This window comes from Balaenoptera borealis (genome assembly GCF_965194805.1).
Source record: "Balaenoptera borealis genome assembly, chromosome: 18".
Lineage (NCBI taxonomy): Eukaryota > Metazoa > Chordata > Mammalia > Artiodactyla > Balaenopteridae > Balaenoptera > Balaenoptera borealis.
In genome coordinates this window covers 46,693,158-46,711,043 of record NC_138877.1, presented here as the reverse complement: position 1 = coordinate 46,711,043, position 17,886 = coordinate 46,693,158, and the positions used below count along the sequence as shown (strand labels likewise).

The following is a 17,886-nucleotide window of genomic DNA, read 5'->3' as shown; positions in this document are numbered from 1 at the left end:
ATTTTTCAATAAACTACCTTTTCTAATTCCTTAATTTAAGAATTTTCTCTCCCATCTAATTCTTCGCTTCTACCTTTATGAATTGGTTGATAATTTATTTAATTACTTATTCTAAGTAATCTTAAAATCTAATAACTAGATAACTAGCCAACTAACTAAGCATCCATGAATTAAAACCTCTTTCTGTCTATAGCATCATTCTTCTACTGTTACTTAAAAAGACTAAAATGATCATATAGATGAACAGGTAAAGAATTTGAATGATTATTCAGTGGAGCAAGTCTTTTGGATGAGATGTCACGTAAGAAAACAATTTCAATCTAAGGAAGTGAAAGGAATTTATTTACATCGAGGTAATTCATGGTTTACTTCACGTAAAGGGGCAGGGGAAGAAAAGCCTAAAAATTCCTTGGTAAAGTCAACATGAATCTAAGTAAATGTATACATTTTATCTGTTTGTGAACACCTTAATGTGATGTGACTTAGTTTTTCTAAGAGAAATTGAACTCATTACATTTAAGACTCCCTTCGTTATTTCAATTTTTTCTTCACAATTTCCAACCTGAATTCATCTATAGCAGTATTGTGCTTACAATGCCTTTATTACTTAAATAAAAGATTTGTAGATGGTTTACCTGACGTCTTTCTCAAGTTGGGTAATACACTCCTTCAGTGAATCAATCTTAGAATCTCTCTGACGCACCGATTCAATGAGATACCTGTAAGGTTGCTGAGTCTGGTTTAACAGAGAATTGGCCCTGTCAAGCTAAAGAAAAACAGATTTCATTAAAATCTAGACAATTTTATAAGAAACTAAAATTGTTCAAAATGATCTAGCACAGATACAGTACACCAACTCTCCCTTATATGAATTACTCTGAAAAGCCCTTCCTGTATAAATTCGAAGGTTTTAAAAATTATTAATCAACGTAACTATTCTTTAACTAAAAATGAAACTTTTATTTGAACTTTATTTTTACTCAAAATAATATAATCAAATGTTAATTTAGTAATTTTTCATGTCTTCATATTCCCTTCCATCTTTACTTATGTACCTAAACCACTATGTATAATTTACGCACCTAAATCACTATGTATAATTAAAATTTTAAACAATTATGTTTAAGATATAAACAACATAAAATTTACCATTTTATCCATTTTACAGTGCACAATTCAGGGGCATTAAGTACATTCTTGATGTGTAACCATCACTAGTATCTATTTTCAGAACATTTTCATCAACCCAAACAGAAACTCTATACACATTAAGCAAAAACACTCCCCTTATCCCCCAGTTCCTGGAAACCGCTATTCTCTCTGTCTGTATGTATTTGCTTATTCTAGATACCTCATGTAAGTGGAATCATATGATATTTGTCATTTTTTGTCTGCTTAATTCACTTATTGTAATGTTTTCAAGGTTCATCCATGTTGTACCATGTATCAGAACTTCATTCCTTTTTATGGCTAAATAATATTCCAACGTATGTTTATTGTATATTTTGTTTATTCATTCATCTGTTGGTGGATACTTGTGTTGTTTCCACTTTTTGGCTATTGTGACTAATGTTGTGGTGTATAAATATCTGTTTTGAGTCCCTGTTTTCAATTCCTTTGGGTATCTACCTAGGAGTGGAGTGGAATTGCTAGGTCATATGATAATTCTATATTTAACTTTTTGAGGAACTGCCAGCTGCTTTTCATAGTGGCTGCATCATTTTACATTCCTACCAGCAATGCACTTGGTTCCAATTTCTCCACATCCTCGCCAACAAAGTTATTTTATGTGCCTATTGGCCATTTGTATATCCTCTTTGGAGAAATGTCTATTCAGGTCTTTTGCCCATATTTTAGTTAGGCTGTCTCTTTTTTTCTTTTTTTTACTGTTGAATTGTAGGAGTTCTTTATATATTATGGATATTAAGCCCTTATTAGCTATATGATTTGCAAATATTTTCTCCTGTTCTGTGGGTTGTCTTTTCACTATCTTGATACTGCCCTTTGGATCACAAAAGTTTTTAATTTTGATGAAATCCAACTTACCTACTTTTCTTTTGTTGTCCATACTTTTGGTGTCATTTTAAAGAAACCACTGCCAAATCCAAGGTCATAAAGATTTTCTCCTATGTTTTCTTCTATGAGTTTTATACCTTTCTTTTTGAAATTTAGGACTCTGATCCATTTTGAGTTAATTTTTGTATATAGTGTAAGACATGGGTCTAATTTCAATCTTTTACACGTAGATATCCAATTTTACCAGCACCATTTGTTGAAAAGACTGTCTTTTCTCCATTGAGTGATCTCGGCAACCTTACTGAAAAAACCATTAACCATATATGCGAGATTTACTTCTGGGCTCTCTATTCTAGTCCATCAGTCTTATATGTCTATCCTTATGCCAGCACAACACTGTTGTAATTACTGTAACTTCACAGTAAATTTTAAAATCTGAAAGTATGAGTTTTTCAACTTTTGTTTTTCAAGATTGTTCTGGCTACTTGGGGTCATCTGAAATTCCACAAGAATTTTAGAATGGGTTTTTCTATTGCTGCAAAAACATGCCTTTGGGATTCTGATACAGACTGCACTGAATCTGTAAGTTGTTTTGGGTGGTACTGTTATCTATCTTAACAATATTAAGTCTTCTACATACAGATGGCTAACAGGTACATGAAAAGATGTTCAACATTGCTAATCATCTGAGAAATGTAAATCAAAATCACAGTAAGATACCACCTCACACCTGTCAGAACAGCTATCATCAAAAAGACCACAAATAACAAATGTTGGAGAGGATGTGGAGAAAAGGGAACCCTCGTGCACTGTTGGTGGGAATGTAAATTGATACAGCCACTATGGAGAACAGTCTGGAGGTTCCTTAAAAAACTAAAAATAGAACTACCATATGATCCAGCAATCCTATTCCTGGGCATATATCCAGAAAAGATGAAAACTCTAATTTGAAAAGATACACACCCCCCAATACTCACAGTAGCATTACTTACAATAGGCAAGACATGGAAGCAACCTAAGTGTCCATCAACAGATGAATGGATAAAGAAGATGTGGGGTATATATATATATATATATATATATATATATATATATATATATATATATATATAATGGAATACTACTCAGCCATAAAAAAGAACGAAATTTTGCCATTGGCAACACCATGGATGGACTTGGAAGGTATTATGCTTAGTGAAATAAGTCAGACAGAGAAAGACAAATACTATAATGTTATTTATCTGTGGAATCTAAAGAATACAACAAACTAGTGAATATAACAAAAAAGAAAAAGACTCTCAGATATAGAAAAGAAACTAGTGGTTATCAGTGGAGAGAGGGGGAAGAGAGGGGTAGGGGAGATACAAACTAGTAGGTATAAAATAAATAAGTGGGAACTCCCTGGCGATCCAGTGGTTAGGAGTCCACGCTCTCACTGCTGAGGGCCCAGGTTCAATCCCTGGTTGGGGAACTAAGATCTCACAAGCTGAGCAGCCAAAAAAAAAAAAGAAAAAGCTACAAGAATATATTGTACACCACAGGAAATATAGCCAATATTTTATAATAAATATAAATGGAGTATAATCTTTAAAAATTGTGAATCACTATGTTGTATACCTCAAACTTATACAATGTTGTAAACCAATGATACCTCAATTTAAAAAATTAAAAAAAAAAAACCCAAAACCAACCAACCAACCAACCAACCAACCAAAAAACAATCTTAAGTCTTCTAATCCATTAGCCTGGGATGTCTTTCCATTTATTAGGTCTTCTTTAATTTATTTCAGGAATGTTTTGTAGTTTTCAGTGTACAAGTCTTTCTCCCCTTTGATCAAATTTATTTCTATTTTATTTTATAAATGAAATTGTTTTAGTTCCTTTCTGGATTGTTCAATGTTAGTATACTATGTACAACTTAGTATAGTTGTATACTATGTATATAGTTGTATATATACTATGTTGTATACTATGTACAACTTTATATTATTGTTTTTTACTTTACCTTATATCATAATCATTCTTCCAGGCTGTTAGAATACCTTCATTTATATTTTTGTATTTTTAATGGTTACAAAACTGTCTAGTAAGCCAATGTGCTACAATTTAATTACATTGTTTATACTAGTAAACATTTAGGATGCTATCAATTTTTGACTAGTATAAATAATGCTAAAACAAACTGGTTTTGTATTGTAGATGTTTTATCTTTTTCTCATATTTATTTATTTGGTTGCGCTGGGCAGGCTCCTTAGTTGCGGCAGGAGGGCTCCTTAGTTGCGGCAGGAGGGCTCCTTAGTTGCAGCACTGGGCTCCTGAGCTGCAGCTCGCTGCCTCCTTAGCTGTGGCATGTGATCTAGTTCCCTGACCAGGGATTGAACCCAGGCCCCCTGCATTGGGAGCTCAGAGTTCTATCCACTGCGCCCCCAGGGAATTTTGTTCCTTAAATTTTGTTCGTTAAATTTTTTCAGAACAGAAGATGCACTAAGGTTAAAGGGGTATAACTATGTAATACTCTTGACACATAAGAGTAAAGTTCTTTCTAAAGGATTTTATCATTTTATATACTCAACCAACCTTAGTTTTTGTTTTTTTAAAAAAATTAATTAATCAACTTATTTTTGGCTGCATTGGGTCTTCACTGCTGCGTGCGGGCTTTCTCTAGTTGCAGCGAGCAGGGGCTACTCTTCGTTGTGGTGCATGGGCTCAGTTGCTCCGCGGCATGTGGGATCTTCCCTGACCAGGGCTCAAACCTGTGTCCCCTGCATTGGCAGGCAGACTCCCAACCCCTGGGCCACCAGGGAAGTCCCAACCTTAGTTTTCTTTTTGTTTCTTTGTGTTTACTCTTTTTCTCCTAAGCAAGTATGAAATGTATGCTAGAATAGGACTAAACACAGCACTGTCAGTATCAGGAGGCCCCTACTTTGGTACATAATAAGTTCTCAAAAAAGGTATTCTAAAGTTGGATATGCAAAAACTGAACAATAAGAACAAAAGTGGTGGATATCTATTATTATAAGGACGAGGGGGCGGGGAAGGGAGTATTTTATTATGCAGAATAAAAAATTATAAAATTCCTGCTTTATGAACTTAAATGTTCTTTGACAAAAAAATTCTAGCTTTTTATATGAAAAAAAATTTTTTTCCTCTTTTCTTTACAATCCCTAACAAGTTTGAGGCTAAAGATTTGCTGTTTTTCTAGGACAAGAAATTATTTCTATTTCCTTCTCAAATAAACTACATTTACAAGTTCTATACATTTTTTTTCAAATTAAGATCTAAACATATTTATTTTAGCACTGCAATTTTTAAAAAAATTAATTAATTAATTAATTAATTTTTGGCTGTGTTGGGTCCTTGTTGCTGCGCGTGGGCTTTCTCTAGTTGCAGTGAGCGGGGGCTACGCTTCGTTGCGGTGTGTGGGCTTCTCATTGTCGTGGCTTCTCTTGTTGCGGAGCACGGGCTCTAGGTGTGCAGGCTTCAGTAGTTGTGGCACGTGGACTCAGTAGTTGTGGCTCATGGGCTCTAGAGCTCAGGCTCAGTAGCTGTGGCGCACGGGCTTAGTTGCTCCGCGGCATGTGGGATCTTCCCGGGCCAGGGCTCAAACCCATGTCCTTTGCATTGGCAGGCGGATTCTTAACCACTGCATCACCAGGGAAGCCCGTAGCACTGCAAGTTTTTTGGTCTTCTTCTCACAGGGAAAAAAAATAATGAGTTACTAGCAGCCTCGAAGCTGAAGGTGGAGAGAAGAGCAGGATGGGTATAGTGGAAGGTAGAGAGGAAGGCAGAAAGAATCAAGGGCAGAAACATTCATTGTGAAAGTGATCAAGCATGAGGTCCAGGTAGATGAGGAGGAAAGTGAAGCCAAGAGATGGCTGACCAACTGTTAGAGGATATGTGCACACAGTTTGAGGACCACTTTATAAAAGTTATGGAAACTATTCATCTAAATTATACTAGACATTTTTGTTATGGCTATATTAAGTATAGCCCAGGAAAAAATTCCTCAAAGAATAAGAAATGAATAGTGAAAGGAAAGAAGACTTTTTTTGGACACAATTCATTACAGTGAAAGGAGAGCCATAAAGAAAAAAATACCATAAATATTTTCTATAGTTTGGGTTTCAGTGTCCTTTTTCCTTGCTTTGGTAATCATTCTTTAAAATCTATTACAATGTCACTGGAATCTTATTACTCTACTAAGTTACTTTATGAACATTCAAATATGCAGCTGGACAAAAAAAAAACTAAGTTCTACTTACCTGTACAACCAGTTTCACTAGTCAATTAAATCAAACAATTGACATGACTTTGTTTTTACAGAACTGACCCTAACTGAATAAACTGAACTGACAAGTTGTTTTGTGTTTCGAAGTGCAGAATAGTCCGGGGTGCAGGTGGGGGGATTGGGCGGGGTAGGGAAGAACTAAGGGCAATTTCAAATTGTAGTCAGCTGTAGTCTAGAATGAGCCATGTTTAAACTTATCAAACCTAACTTGAGTTACATAAAAAATATAACAGCAGTCATTAGTCTTAATTTAGTTCGTTTTTTTCTCATTACAGCAATTACATATATTAGGTTTTAGTATTATAACAAAATTAAGGGTCAAAAGCCTTACTTTCAGAATGTATTTCTACTATACAACCTACAAACTTCTCACTCTCTAGATAATAAAACTTCTATAGTGCTGTCAATTTTAAGAATGTTTCTTTATAAGCTTGTGAGCTTCTAAATCCCCCAAATTTAATTTCATTCCTCAGGGAAAAGTACACGTTTTTCAGTGAAAAGTGATGTTAATATCTATTTTTGAAATCAGTGTAACTTAACAGAATTTAATTCCTCCAATATGGTTAAAAAAATCTTTCTGTAACTATAATCATTAGTATTAAAAAAAGTTTCACAGTCGCTCACTTTGCCTATTGTTAGTAATCTTTTCCTTATAGGAAAGCCTTAGTAATTAGTGACTCAGGAATCATATACGTAATGAATGACTCAAGACTAAACCCATGATACAACATTTTATAGAATCGTTATTTCTCCTTTGTTTCAATAAACTGTACATATGATTCAGAGAAAAGCAACACCTGATTATAATACATACGTTCTCTTAAATTTAAAAGACATATGAAGGTGACTACAATTTGTTGTGTTTTTCCTAAAAGTGGGATTTTTTTTCTTGTGGAGTTTATTTTCAAAGAAACTCCTAGAAATGGTACTCTTTCTTACCAGGGACAAAATGCATTCTGCTGAATGGAATTTAACATTGAGTTGCTTTCTGTGTATAAAATATATACAAGTGACACCTTCTAGTAGTGGTAATTAGTTGTGCTGAAAAACCCACATATCCTGTTGCCTGATCTTTCTGATTATGCCATGGAATGGAAAATGCCTATTTGAGCTCCAGTAGGGGGCAATACTTTGGTACTAATTTTCTGTGTTCTCAGTCCACAGCAGTAGTTCTCAAACCCAGCTAATCATCAGAACCACTGGGGGAAATGTCAAAAAAATGGACTTCTGGGCCCTGCCCCAGGTCCCAATGAATCAAAATTTCTCAGGGTTGGGCCTTAGATTCTGATGATCAGTCAAATTTGGAAGGCACAGCTCTTGTGATCTTGGACTTGTTATAGGCCACGCCAGTCAACTATTTTAGTAGGTGTAAAAGTACTGCACATAAACCATCTCACATGCTGAATTTGCCATCCTCCCCATAAAAGCTGGCTTCTTCTCCTAGGTCCCTATATGGTTAATGACATCATCATCTTCAACAGGGGTAATATTTAATGGATACAATTCAACCAATTAGGATGCCAGCCTTTGCACTGGGGCAGGATCCTGAAGAAACTCTGTGGTTCCAGGTGTTACTTTTTTGTTGCCAGAAGATGGGGAGGTCTAGAAGATCTTAGGAGAGGGACCAGGACAGACAGGATTGTGGTGGCAGAATGACACTTGTGGGCTGAGGGCAACATCTGTTTACAAGTGTTTGTGCAAACAGCCTATTATTTTAATAACCAAAAGCAAGTGCGTACTCACTGACTGTCAGCCCTGCGCTGGTCCTGAGTATGGTCCAGATAATAAGGAGAAATTCATGAGAGGAGGGTGTTAAAATATTTGAAAGTAATCAGCACGGAAGTGATGACTGAAGTCACAGGAGTACATAGGACTGCAGAGGATTATTTCTTTTCTGCATCACTTTTATTAGAGTCACAAGACTAGCTTGTTAAAAATGCAGATTCCTGGGCTTCATTCTAGACCTACTTAATCACAATCCCTGAGGGCAGGATTTAGAAACCTACATTTTCAACAAAAATCTTAGATGATTCTTACACTCACTAACATTTGAGAATCACCACTGAGGTGTAAGAACAGAGCAAAGGGCAGACAATGAGGGACACCTACATTCCAGGTCTAGAAGAAGATGACTACATCAGCTAAGAAGACTAAAGAGCCATATGAGGGAGAATGGTGTTGCAAAGCAAAGAGAGGACAGAATTTCTAGAATATCTATAATAATGTCATGCCACAGATAGATCAGGGGACTGAGTCGAGAATACTGACAATTAGGAAGTCATTGGTGATCACTGAGGAAGGGCATAGCTGAAGGAAGAGGGGAGAGAGAAGAAGGAATTAAGAACAGAAAGAACGGTTAAGTTTTGAAAGTGATGTATGTTAACACACACACGCACACGCGCACTCGCGCTCATTTTTTGAAGAGGGACCACAGGGGAAAAAAAGTAAGTGAAGAGACTAAAAAAATCCCTGGGTGAAAAAGACTCAAGGAAAATAAATTTAGACGATCTAATTGTAATAATGAAAAGATGTATGATGGAATTGATGGTTTGGGGAAGGGGAAGTGACCTGCAATAAAGATAACGGGAAACAGGATAGATCCAGAAAAATAAAAATACCGGGCAACAGGAATGAGGGCCTTGCTGATGTTCAACAACATGAATTTGTTATGCTTCTAAGCAGCCAAAGTAACAAATTTCCACAAGAAATTTTCAGTACGTTAACACAGAATCAAAGAATTTTCTCTCCTCTCCTCCCTTTCATTAAATGTGGATAGAGTAACTACCTGATCGTAAGAGACTAGGCTAAAGGTGGGAATGTCAAGAAAAGCCTGATGGACGAATCTGGCAACAAAGCAATGGCGAGTGCTCGTGAATGTAGTGCTCAGATGGTTGATAAGGTCCAAGGCTGGGTTAGGAGGCAAAGTGGAGCCAGGAGGGGCTTGACAGATTGGGAATGCGAAGAGTTTATGAGTCTGGGACTCCGAATAAGTACAAATAAAGCACAGATTTAGTGGGAATGAAAGGACTTGGGGAGCTGGAAGGACCGGTGATTAGCGTCAGAGAATGGAATTTTCAAGTTCAAGTGCTTTAAATTTCTTTCCCCCTGGAAGTTGCCCCTGAGAGATTCATTCTAATGTGGTTCACTTGTACAACAATGCTGATGGGGAAGGAGGGATTTACAGTGTGATTTGTAATAGCTCTTGAAAGAAAAAAATTACAGTCATTTATGAATTATCAAGGCACACCAGTAAGGGAAAAAGTTTAAACAATTATATTATTTGTTTGATGTGTAAACAGAATATAATTTATAAATAAGTCATTGTTTTTCTTCAGTGGTGGCTGGCATTTGGAGCACACACACACACTCATATGACCTGGTATGTGAACCTTTAAAAAGATGGCTTAAAGAATAAATTCTAGTATATTGTCCTGGATCCATGTAACTGAATTCTTTTCCAGAATGAACTATAACAAAGACATCTTGGTTTAAGCACTTGGCAAGGTTAGACACAGAACTGTTAATACAATTAAAGTTAATGTTTTGTCCACGTAATGAATCAGCCCTTTGCATGGTAAATATATGTTCATCATTACTAAAATAAAAATGTTAATTTCTATATAATTCTACATCAGAACCTCAAAGAATAAGAGACAGAATGACAATAATTAATGATAATTTATACATGTTAAGGGCAATTTCTGGTATTGTGTTTTGATTATGTCACATATTACCTATGAATACTGTTTGTTCCAACAGCCTCTTCACTTTAAATCTTTATGAAACTATCACCCATCAACAATTTAATTATTCCTCATGTCCAGTCACATTACATAGTATGCATCCATAAAATATGTAACACTAACTTCACAAGGAGTGATGTACCATGTGAAATACACACAGACACACAGAGAAAACGAAGTCTCTCCCAAATTCTTTAACATTACAAAAAGTAAGTTCTGTTGCCTATGTCAAGTTAATTCCTCTCTAGACAATGTTACTTTCCTGAGGGTATTTTCCTGCTACCAACAAAAGTAGCTTTAAGGACTGCCAAATCACACAAGTGACAAAAGGTGGCCACAGTTACCTTCACAGAAAAGTCAGTCACTGACATCTTCCCCATTCCTTCCTTTCCTTTCCTATCTTTTCTCTGTGGTTCTCAGATTTCATTCTTTTTCACGTCTCTGTTTTTTTCTTTTGTTAGAGCAGTCTGAGGTTCACAGCAAAACTGAGCAAAAGTACCGAGAGCCCCATATATTCTCTGCCTTCCCACAACGCCACAGTCATCACCATTTGTTACAATTAATGAACCTACACTGACACACCATTATCACCAGAAGTCCACAGTTTACATCAATGTTAACTCTTGGTGCTGTATAGTCTATGGGTTTTGACAAATGTACACTCGTCCCTTGGTATCCACAGGGGATTGGCTCCAGGACCCCCCATGGATACTAATATCCGAGGATGCTCAAGTCCCTTATATAAAATATGATGGTTGGGCTTCCTGGATGGCACAGTGGTTGGGAGTCCACCTGCCAATGCAGGGGACATGGGTTCAAGCCCTGGTCCGGAGGATCCCACATGCCACGGAGCAACTAAGCCTGTGCACCACAACTACTAAGCCTGCGCTCTAGAGCCCGTGAGCCACAACTACTGAGCCTGCGTGCCACAACTACTGAAGCCTGAGTGCCTGGAGCCCGTGCTCCACAACAGGAGAGGCCACTGAAGTGAGAGGCCCGTGCACCGCCACGAAGAGTGGCCCCTGCTCACCGCAACTAGAGAGAGCCCGCGCGCAGCAATGAAGACCCAACACAGCCAAAAATAAATAAATAAAATAAATAAATTAAAAAAATATATATGATGGTATAGTATTTGCATATAACCAACACACATCCTCCCATATACTTTAAATCATCTCTAGATTACTTATAATACTCAATACAATGTAAATACTATGTAAATAATTGCAAATACAATATAAATACTATGTAAATAGTTGCAAAGACAATGTAAATACTATGTAAATAGTTGCTGGTGGGAGCAAATTCAAGTTTTGCTTCTTAGAACGTTCCGGATTTTTTTTTCCTGAATATTTTTGATCTGCAGTTGGTTGAATCCGTGAATGCGGAATCTGTGGATATGGAGGACCAACCGTAATCCCATGTATCAACTGTTTATATCATAAAGAATAGTTTCACAGCCCTAAAAATCTCCTGTAGCTCTGTCTATTATTTCCTGGCAACCACTGATCTTGTTACTGTCTCCGTAAGTTTCGCCTTTTCCAGAATGTCATATAGTTGGAACCATACAGTATGTAGTCTTTTCAGAATGTCTTTGTCTGTTTTTTTTTTTTTAATTAATTAATTTATTTGTTTTTATTTTTGGCTGTGTTGGGTCTTTGTTCTGTGCGCGGGCTTTCTCTAGTTGCAGCGAGTGGTGCGCAGGCTTCTCACTGTCGTGGCTTCTCTTGTTGCAGAGCGCAGGCTCAGTAGTTGTGGCACACGGGCTTAGTTGTTCCGCGGCATGTGGGAATCTTCCTGGGCCAGGGGTCGAACCCGTGTCCCCTGCATTGGCAGGCAGATTCCCACCCACTGCGCCACCAGGGAAGCCCCTCTTTGTCTGTTTTTAAAAGTTACTTTTTCTCCTTCTGCCTTGCTTTTCTGTTTTTTTTTTTTTTTCTGTATTAAATGTTACAAAACAATCTGTCTTCAAAACTAAAAGTAATCCACTCATTTGATCAACTTTCAATCAAACATTTTATTTGGAACTTAATCTTTTACAAATGAGGACAATGAGGTACAGAGGGGTTAAACAACTTATCCAACTTTATCCAACTTGTAAGTTACCAAAAATGAGATTTTAACCCAGTGAGTCTGGCTCCAGTATCACGTGCTTTGCCAATATTCATCGTTGCCTCTCGATAACAGAAAAGAAGGCAGTATTATGTAAGACTAGCCCAAAATGTGAAGAGATAAGAACTCCTTTCCCTTACCCTTTATTCCCAAAATAAAGAACGTGGACTAAAAGCTTGCATGTATATGCACACAGACAAACAGTAAAGAAATGTGGCCAATTGACCGCAAAGAAATATGCTTCATAGTCATTCTTCCATGCTAAAAATATCTGATTGTTTCTACCTGGGCACCTCTGTGCCTGTGGGACTTTCAAGCTAGAGCCACTTTCCTTGCTGCTTTGGTCACTTTCAGAAGATATCTAAGAACCATGGCGTTCATTTTATGTCTTTCTTGTGCCCATTTGGCTAGAACTACAGGCAGTAATAGTCGCTATCCTCTTTCCTGCTTTACTTTCTTTACACAACTTCAGTTCTAATTGAGAATATATTTTACTTGGAACAAATCCTTGTTTCTCCTCTGAATAGAACATAAGCTCCAAAGGGCAGGAATTTTTGTCTGTTTTATCCACTGATTATTCCCAGGGCTTAGAACAATGCCCAGCACATAGTAGGTGTTCAATAAATATTTACCATAAGACTGAATTTCATATCAATACTACCTAACATTTGACAGTCACTTACTTAAATAGTTTATTTCTTTTTTTCCTTTTAAAATTTTTTAAAAAGTTTATTTATTAATTTATTTATTTTTGTCTGTGTTGGGTCTTCATTGCTGAGCGTGGGCTTTCTCTGGTCATGGGGAGCAAGGCCTACTCTTCATTGTGGTGGCTTCTCTGGCTGTGGAGCACGGGCTCTAGGCGTGCGGGCTTCAGTAGTTGTGGCATGCGGGCTCAGTAGTTGTGGCTCATGGGCTCTAGAGCACAGGCTCAGTAGTTGTGGTGCATGGGCTTAGTTGCTCCACGGCATGTGGGATCTTCCCGGACCAGGGCTAGAACCCGTGTCCCCTGCATTGGCAGGTGGATTCTTAACCACTGCGCCACCAGGGAAGTCCCTAAATAGTTTATTTCTTAGGCTGAGTTAAATGGCATAGAATAGACTAAAACATTTTACAATAACATTACCTTTATAAATTTTTCTTACATAGTCCTTTCTTGTGTGAAGAGCCATAAGGATACAAATTTATTTGGGGGAAAAGTAACATGGTTTCTATAATGGAAAATCCTGCTATTTATTGGAGTTTGTCAAGAATAATGTCTTCGATTTAGTGATAAAAATGTTAAAACATGTATATGAGGCCTTCAAAAAAACTCAAAGTGTAAAACAAGATTTATTTTAAGAAAGGAATCACCATGGAATGAGAGGGTTGCCTTTTTGTGAAGATGAAGCCTAAATATTTCCCTAGATAAAGAAGGAAAATAGTGGGGTTCTCTGAGTCATGGTCATACATATGTATTATAAATAATTTGGAGGAGAGTTACAGAATGAAATTATTCATATTTGTAAATGGTACTAATTCCAACCAATGGGAGAGACCACAGTAAATTTGTTCAAGATTGTTCAAGGGGCAGTCTTGAACAAATTGAAAAAACAAATTGAAAAGGGGCAGGACAAAAATGTGGAAACGTATTAACAATTGCTTCACCATTACACTGTTAATTCAGAATGATAGAGAGGTTAGATTAGCATTGCTCCTGAAGGTGGGGGATACATACAACCGGGAAGCATTACAGGTGTTTATACGACAGTCACACCAGATGACTCCCTATTTCTCTAACATGCTTTACTCATTCTTACTTTTTTACCTTTCCTCTCTTTTCAACCCCTAAACTGATTTCTCAAGAAGGCTTCCATAAGGAGAAAAAAATGGTGTTACATATCTGTCCAGATGAATGTTTTCACTTTGTGGGTTGAAAGCAGTATTAAAAAAAAGAAAAAAGATGGGGCTTCCCTGGTGGCGCAGTGGTTGGGAATCTGCCTGCCGATGCAGGGGACACGGGTTCGAGCCCTGGTCTGGGAAGATCCCACATGCCGCGGAGCAACTGTGCCAGTGAGCCACAGTTGCTGAGCCTGCGCGTCTGGAGCCTGTGCTCCGCAACAAGGGAGGCTGCGATAATGAGAGGCCCGCGCACCGCGATGAAGAGTGGCCCCCACTTGCCGCAACTAGAGAAAGCCCTCGCACAGAAACGAAGACCAACACAGCCATAAATAAATAAATAATAAATAAATAAATTAAAAAAAAGAAAAAAGAAACAGAACAGAATAGCAATGAATAGAAGGTACTACACGTGGTAAGGGTATTCACTGTGTTGGGAAAATCATTTCAGACACACACACATACCTATATACATATATACACACACACACACACACAAGCAAATACACATACATACGTATGTACTGGATTGCTATGTAAGATGCACTTCTTACTACAGGTCATGGTCAAAAAAATATGAAAGCTATTTGTCCAGGTGGTAGTTACATCTTTAATTATAAAGGACCAGATTTATATTCAAATCAGTCCAAATCCAAATCAGTCTCAGGTCAACTTTGTAGCCAGTTTTCTGAGGGCTTGATCACTTGGTGAAAATTTTAAATCTGAAGAGTGAAGGGACCATGTGTTACAGTACTCAATATGTTAACTAGGCCAACAGCATATCCATCAGGAACCTGAATGAACTGAGTAGACTTTGCATTTGAGTCATTTTTCTGATTCTCTGATTCTTCTCTGATACACTTGGCAATCTAATGAAGTCCACTCAGTCACCAGAACTTCTTTCAGGCCTCAGGAAGCCTGGGAAGCTAGTAAACTCATGGGTCTCACACTCTGAAGATTTCAGTTAGCCCAAGGAACATTTCTATGGTTTCACACCATAGTACCACTAGTATTAAGTAAGCACTCAAAATTGCTAGCCTTTATTATTATTATCTATTCACATAATTTGATTTTAATAAAGTATTTACTTAAATATTTGTAATAAAGACTATGTTATCAGTGCTGTTAAATAATGTTTATCTTAATTATCTTATTACATATTATTATTGCTTAACTCTTGCTTTTCTATATAATGATTCAACAAATTAGTTGAATTTTATCAGTAATTCATGTTCTCTCATTTAAACTGAACAATTCTGGTCAATTTGAAGTTTTTATTAGTTTTAAAATATGCAGTTTTGCACACTTCTCCTAAAATGCTAAGTTTGTATGCAATTAAATATACTTTTTCATTTGAGAAGAGCAACTGATTACTCTTTAGAATTGCAGTTTTAATACCATGTACCTCTTCATAGAAATTAATTAAATTATCATTAAAAAATCTTACTATATTGTGTTAAAATTCATTCGGATAGTTCACTCTGAATATTTCCATATAGGCAAAATAAGCATAACTTACTCCAATTCTGGAACTACTATTTCTTTTTTTTTTTTTTTTTTAAAATGCCACCTTTATTAATAAAATACTTATTTCATCAATACCATGGCCAGGTGAAAAACAATGACATGTAGGACAAAAACCAAACAAACAAACAACAAAACTGTCAGCATTTACTGAGTGATTAACATGTCAGTGTGCTAAATGCTTATCTTAGATTGGGTTATCTCTAATTCTTGGGGCAAACATATCTACAGTATTATTATTCCCACCTTACAGGTTGAAAAATTGAGGCTTACAGAGGATAAATAACTTGCCTAGAGTCATGTAAGCCAGTCTTCCTTACTTGAAAGCCCATGGCTTTCATAATCCAATGGTAAGTGAATATAGCAACATTTAAGTGCTACAGACATGTAAGACGTTCTTAACCTTTATTATATCTTTTTATTACTCATCTTAGCTCTTGGTTTTATCCCCCTTTCACCCTAAAACAAAACAAAGCAAAAGAAAAAACTCCCCAGTGTTTTCAATATAGATTGATGATTCTACGGATCCCATGCAATTGGAGTATTTTTTTTCATGGTGGTGGTGGGTAGAGATGATATATACTGACTTCTGGTTCCATATATAACAGAAAGCATGTGGTAGAGTCTGTGATACTGTAAGGTTTTCTTTTTTTCTCTGATTAGCAGCTCTGATTTCACTGTCATTCTTTGGCCTTCTTGGTTGGGATCTCCACTCTGCTTCAAGTTCATTCTAGTATACCTCAATACTTTAATATACTTTGTCCCATAAAAACCCAAAACTAATCCTTCAACAAATGTCTATTTACTAGCTACTAGAAACAAGAACTGTACTAAATGGGAGAAATACCCAGACCAATAAAAACAGAGTCCCCCCCCTTATAAAGCTTACAGACAGCCATGTCAACAATTATGTGTGTGTGTGTGTATATATAGGTATATTTGGTATCATGGGGATACGTAAGTCATTTTTACCTGGGGTTCAGAAAAGGCTTAAAAGAGTAGGTGATTACTTGAAATTGATCTTGAAAGACAAGTATCTGTGATTTAGACAAGGGTGTGCTGGGCAGACACCAGAATGTGCAAAAGCATGGAGACACAAAATTGCATAGTGTGCTTGGAGAATTACAAGTAAAGGACAAGTAGTTACGTATGGGGGGAGCATGGTGGAGTGAGTGTGTGTGTGTGTGTGTGTGTGTGTGTGTGTGTGATGTAAAATGAAACTGGGTAGGTAGGCAGGGGCTGGATAATGGACGGTCTTATATATCATTATTCTTAGGAAACAAACAACTCTGACTGTGGGAGAAACAAAATCAGATTTATATTTAGAAACAGCACTCTGGCAACAAGGTGGAGGGCTTAAAGAATAGAGTAAGGCGGAACAGATGGTTACTAAAATAATTCAGATGAGAGATGATAAGAGGTTGTACCCAGGCAGTACCACTAAAGCAGGAGGTTGAGTAGGGAGACGTTCAGAGATGATGTGAAGAGAGCGGCAAGGACTTGGTATTTGCTGAATACTCCTTCTGTACTCTTTGGATTATGATTATATATACTTAGCCCATACACAACTGACTTAGTAAAAAAAGGTTAAAACAAAAAGATTTATTGCGGGTGGTAGCTGAAGCCACGGAACAAGATGAGGTAAGACGCACATCTTAGTAAGAAGAAAACAGTGCCAGGACAGAACTCGGGGGGCACGCTGACAGTTATGGCACAGAGGAACAAAAGGAAACGAAGGAGACTGAGAAGTAGGAAGATAACAAAGTGGTGGGGCAGGAGCAAAAGACACATTACTTGGCGGAGGAGGAGGCTGAAAGCAAGGGCCTGGGGAAGGGAGGGTAACAGAAAATGAGGGCGACAAGTAGGTTAGGGTCAAATTGGCCTTCTACGCCATGCTAAAGAACCTGGACGTTGGGAGGCAATGGACATTTTAAGATAGGAAATCATGATCTACAGTAGGGAGGACAGTTCTGGTTGGAAGGAAGACTTTTGATGGACTGATGAATTAAACTGCATTTGCTAAATTTAAAAAATTGTAGGCAATACAGTACCTCATCCAAGGGTTTACTTTTTAAGCCTTATATTTCTAATGGTGAAATAAAAGCACTGTTCTTTATTAAAGGAATTTTATGTATCAACAAGTTTTCAGGAAAACACCTTGGGAGGCAATGGGACCCAATAAATCACACTATTTTTCACCTTTCCTATGAAATGAAAATGGAAAGGTTTTCATAGGAAAGGTCATGCTTGCACATGCTTGCACATGAAGAAATTTGGTCTTAGCTGTTTATACTGTGATTTCAGTTGAGTTCTGAGTATGGATAATCC

At 37.1% G+C, this 17,886-nt stretch overlaps 1 protein-coding gene across 4 annotated transcripts in view; it reads right to left on the bottom strand.

Moving 5' to 3' along the window:
- The window catches only part of PIBF1 (progesterone immunomodulatory binding factor 1), a 220,880-nt gene that overhangs the window by 55,331 nt on the left and 147,663 nt on the right, over positions 1–17,886 (bottom strand). For all 4 annotated transcript variants that reach the window (XM_082365951.1, XM_082365954.1, XM_082365952.1 and 1 more), the window contains one exon: positions 636–766. In XM_082365951.1, coding sequence (XP_082222077.1) covers positions 636–766 — 131 coding nt within the window. The remainder of the gene's footprint in view (positions 1–635; positions 767–17,886) is intronic.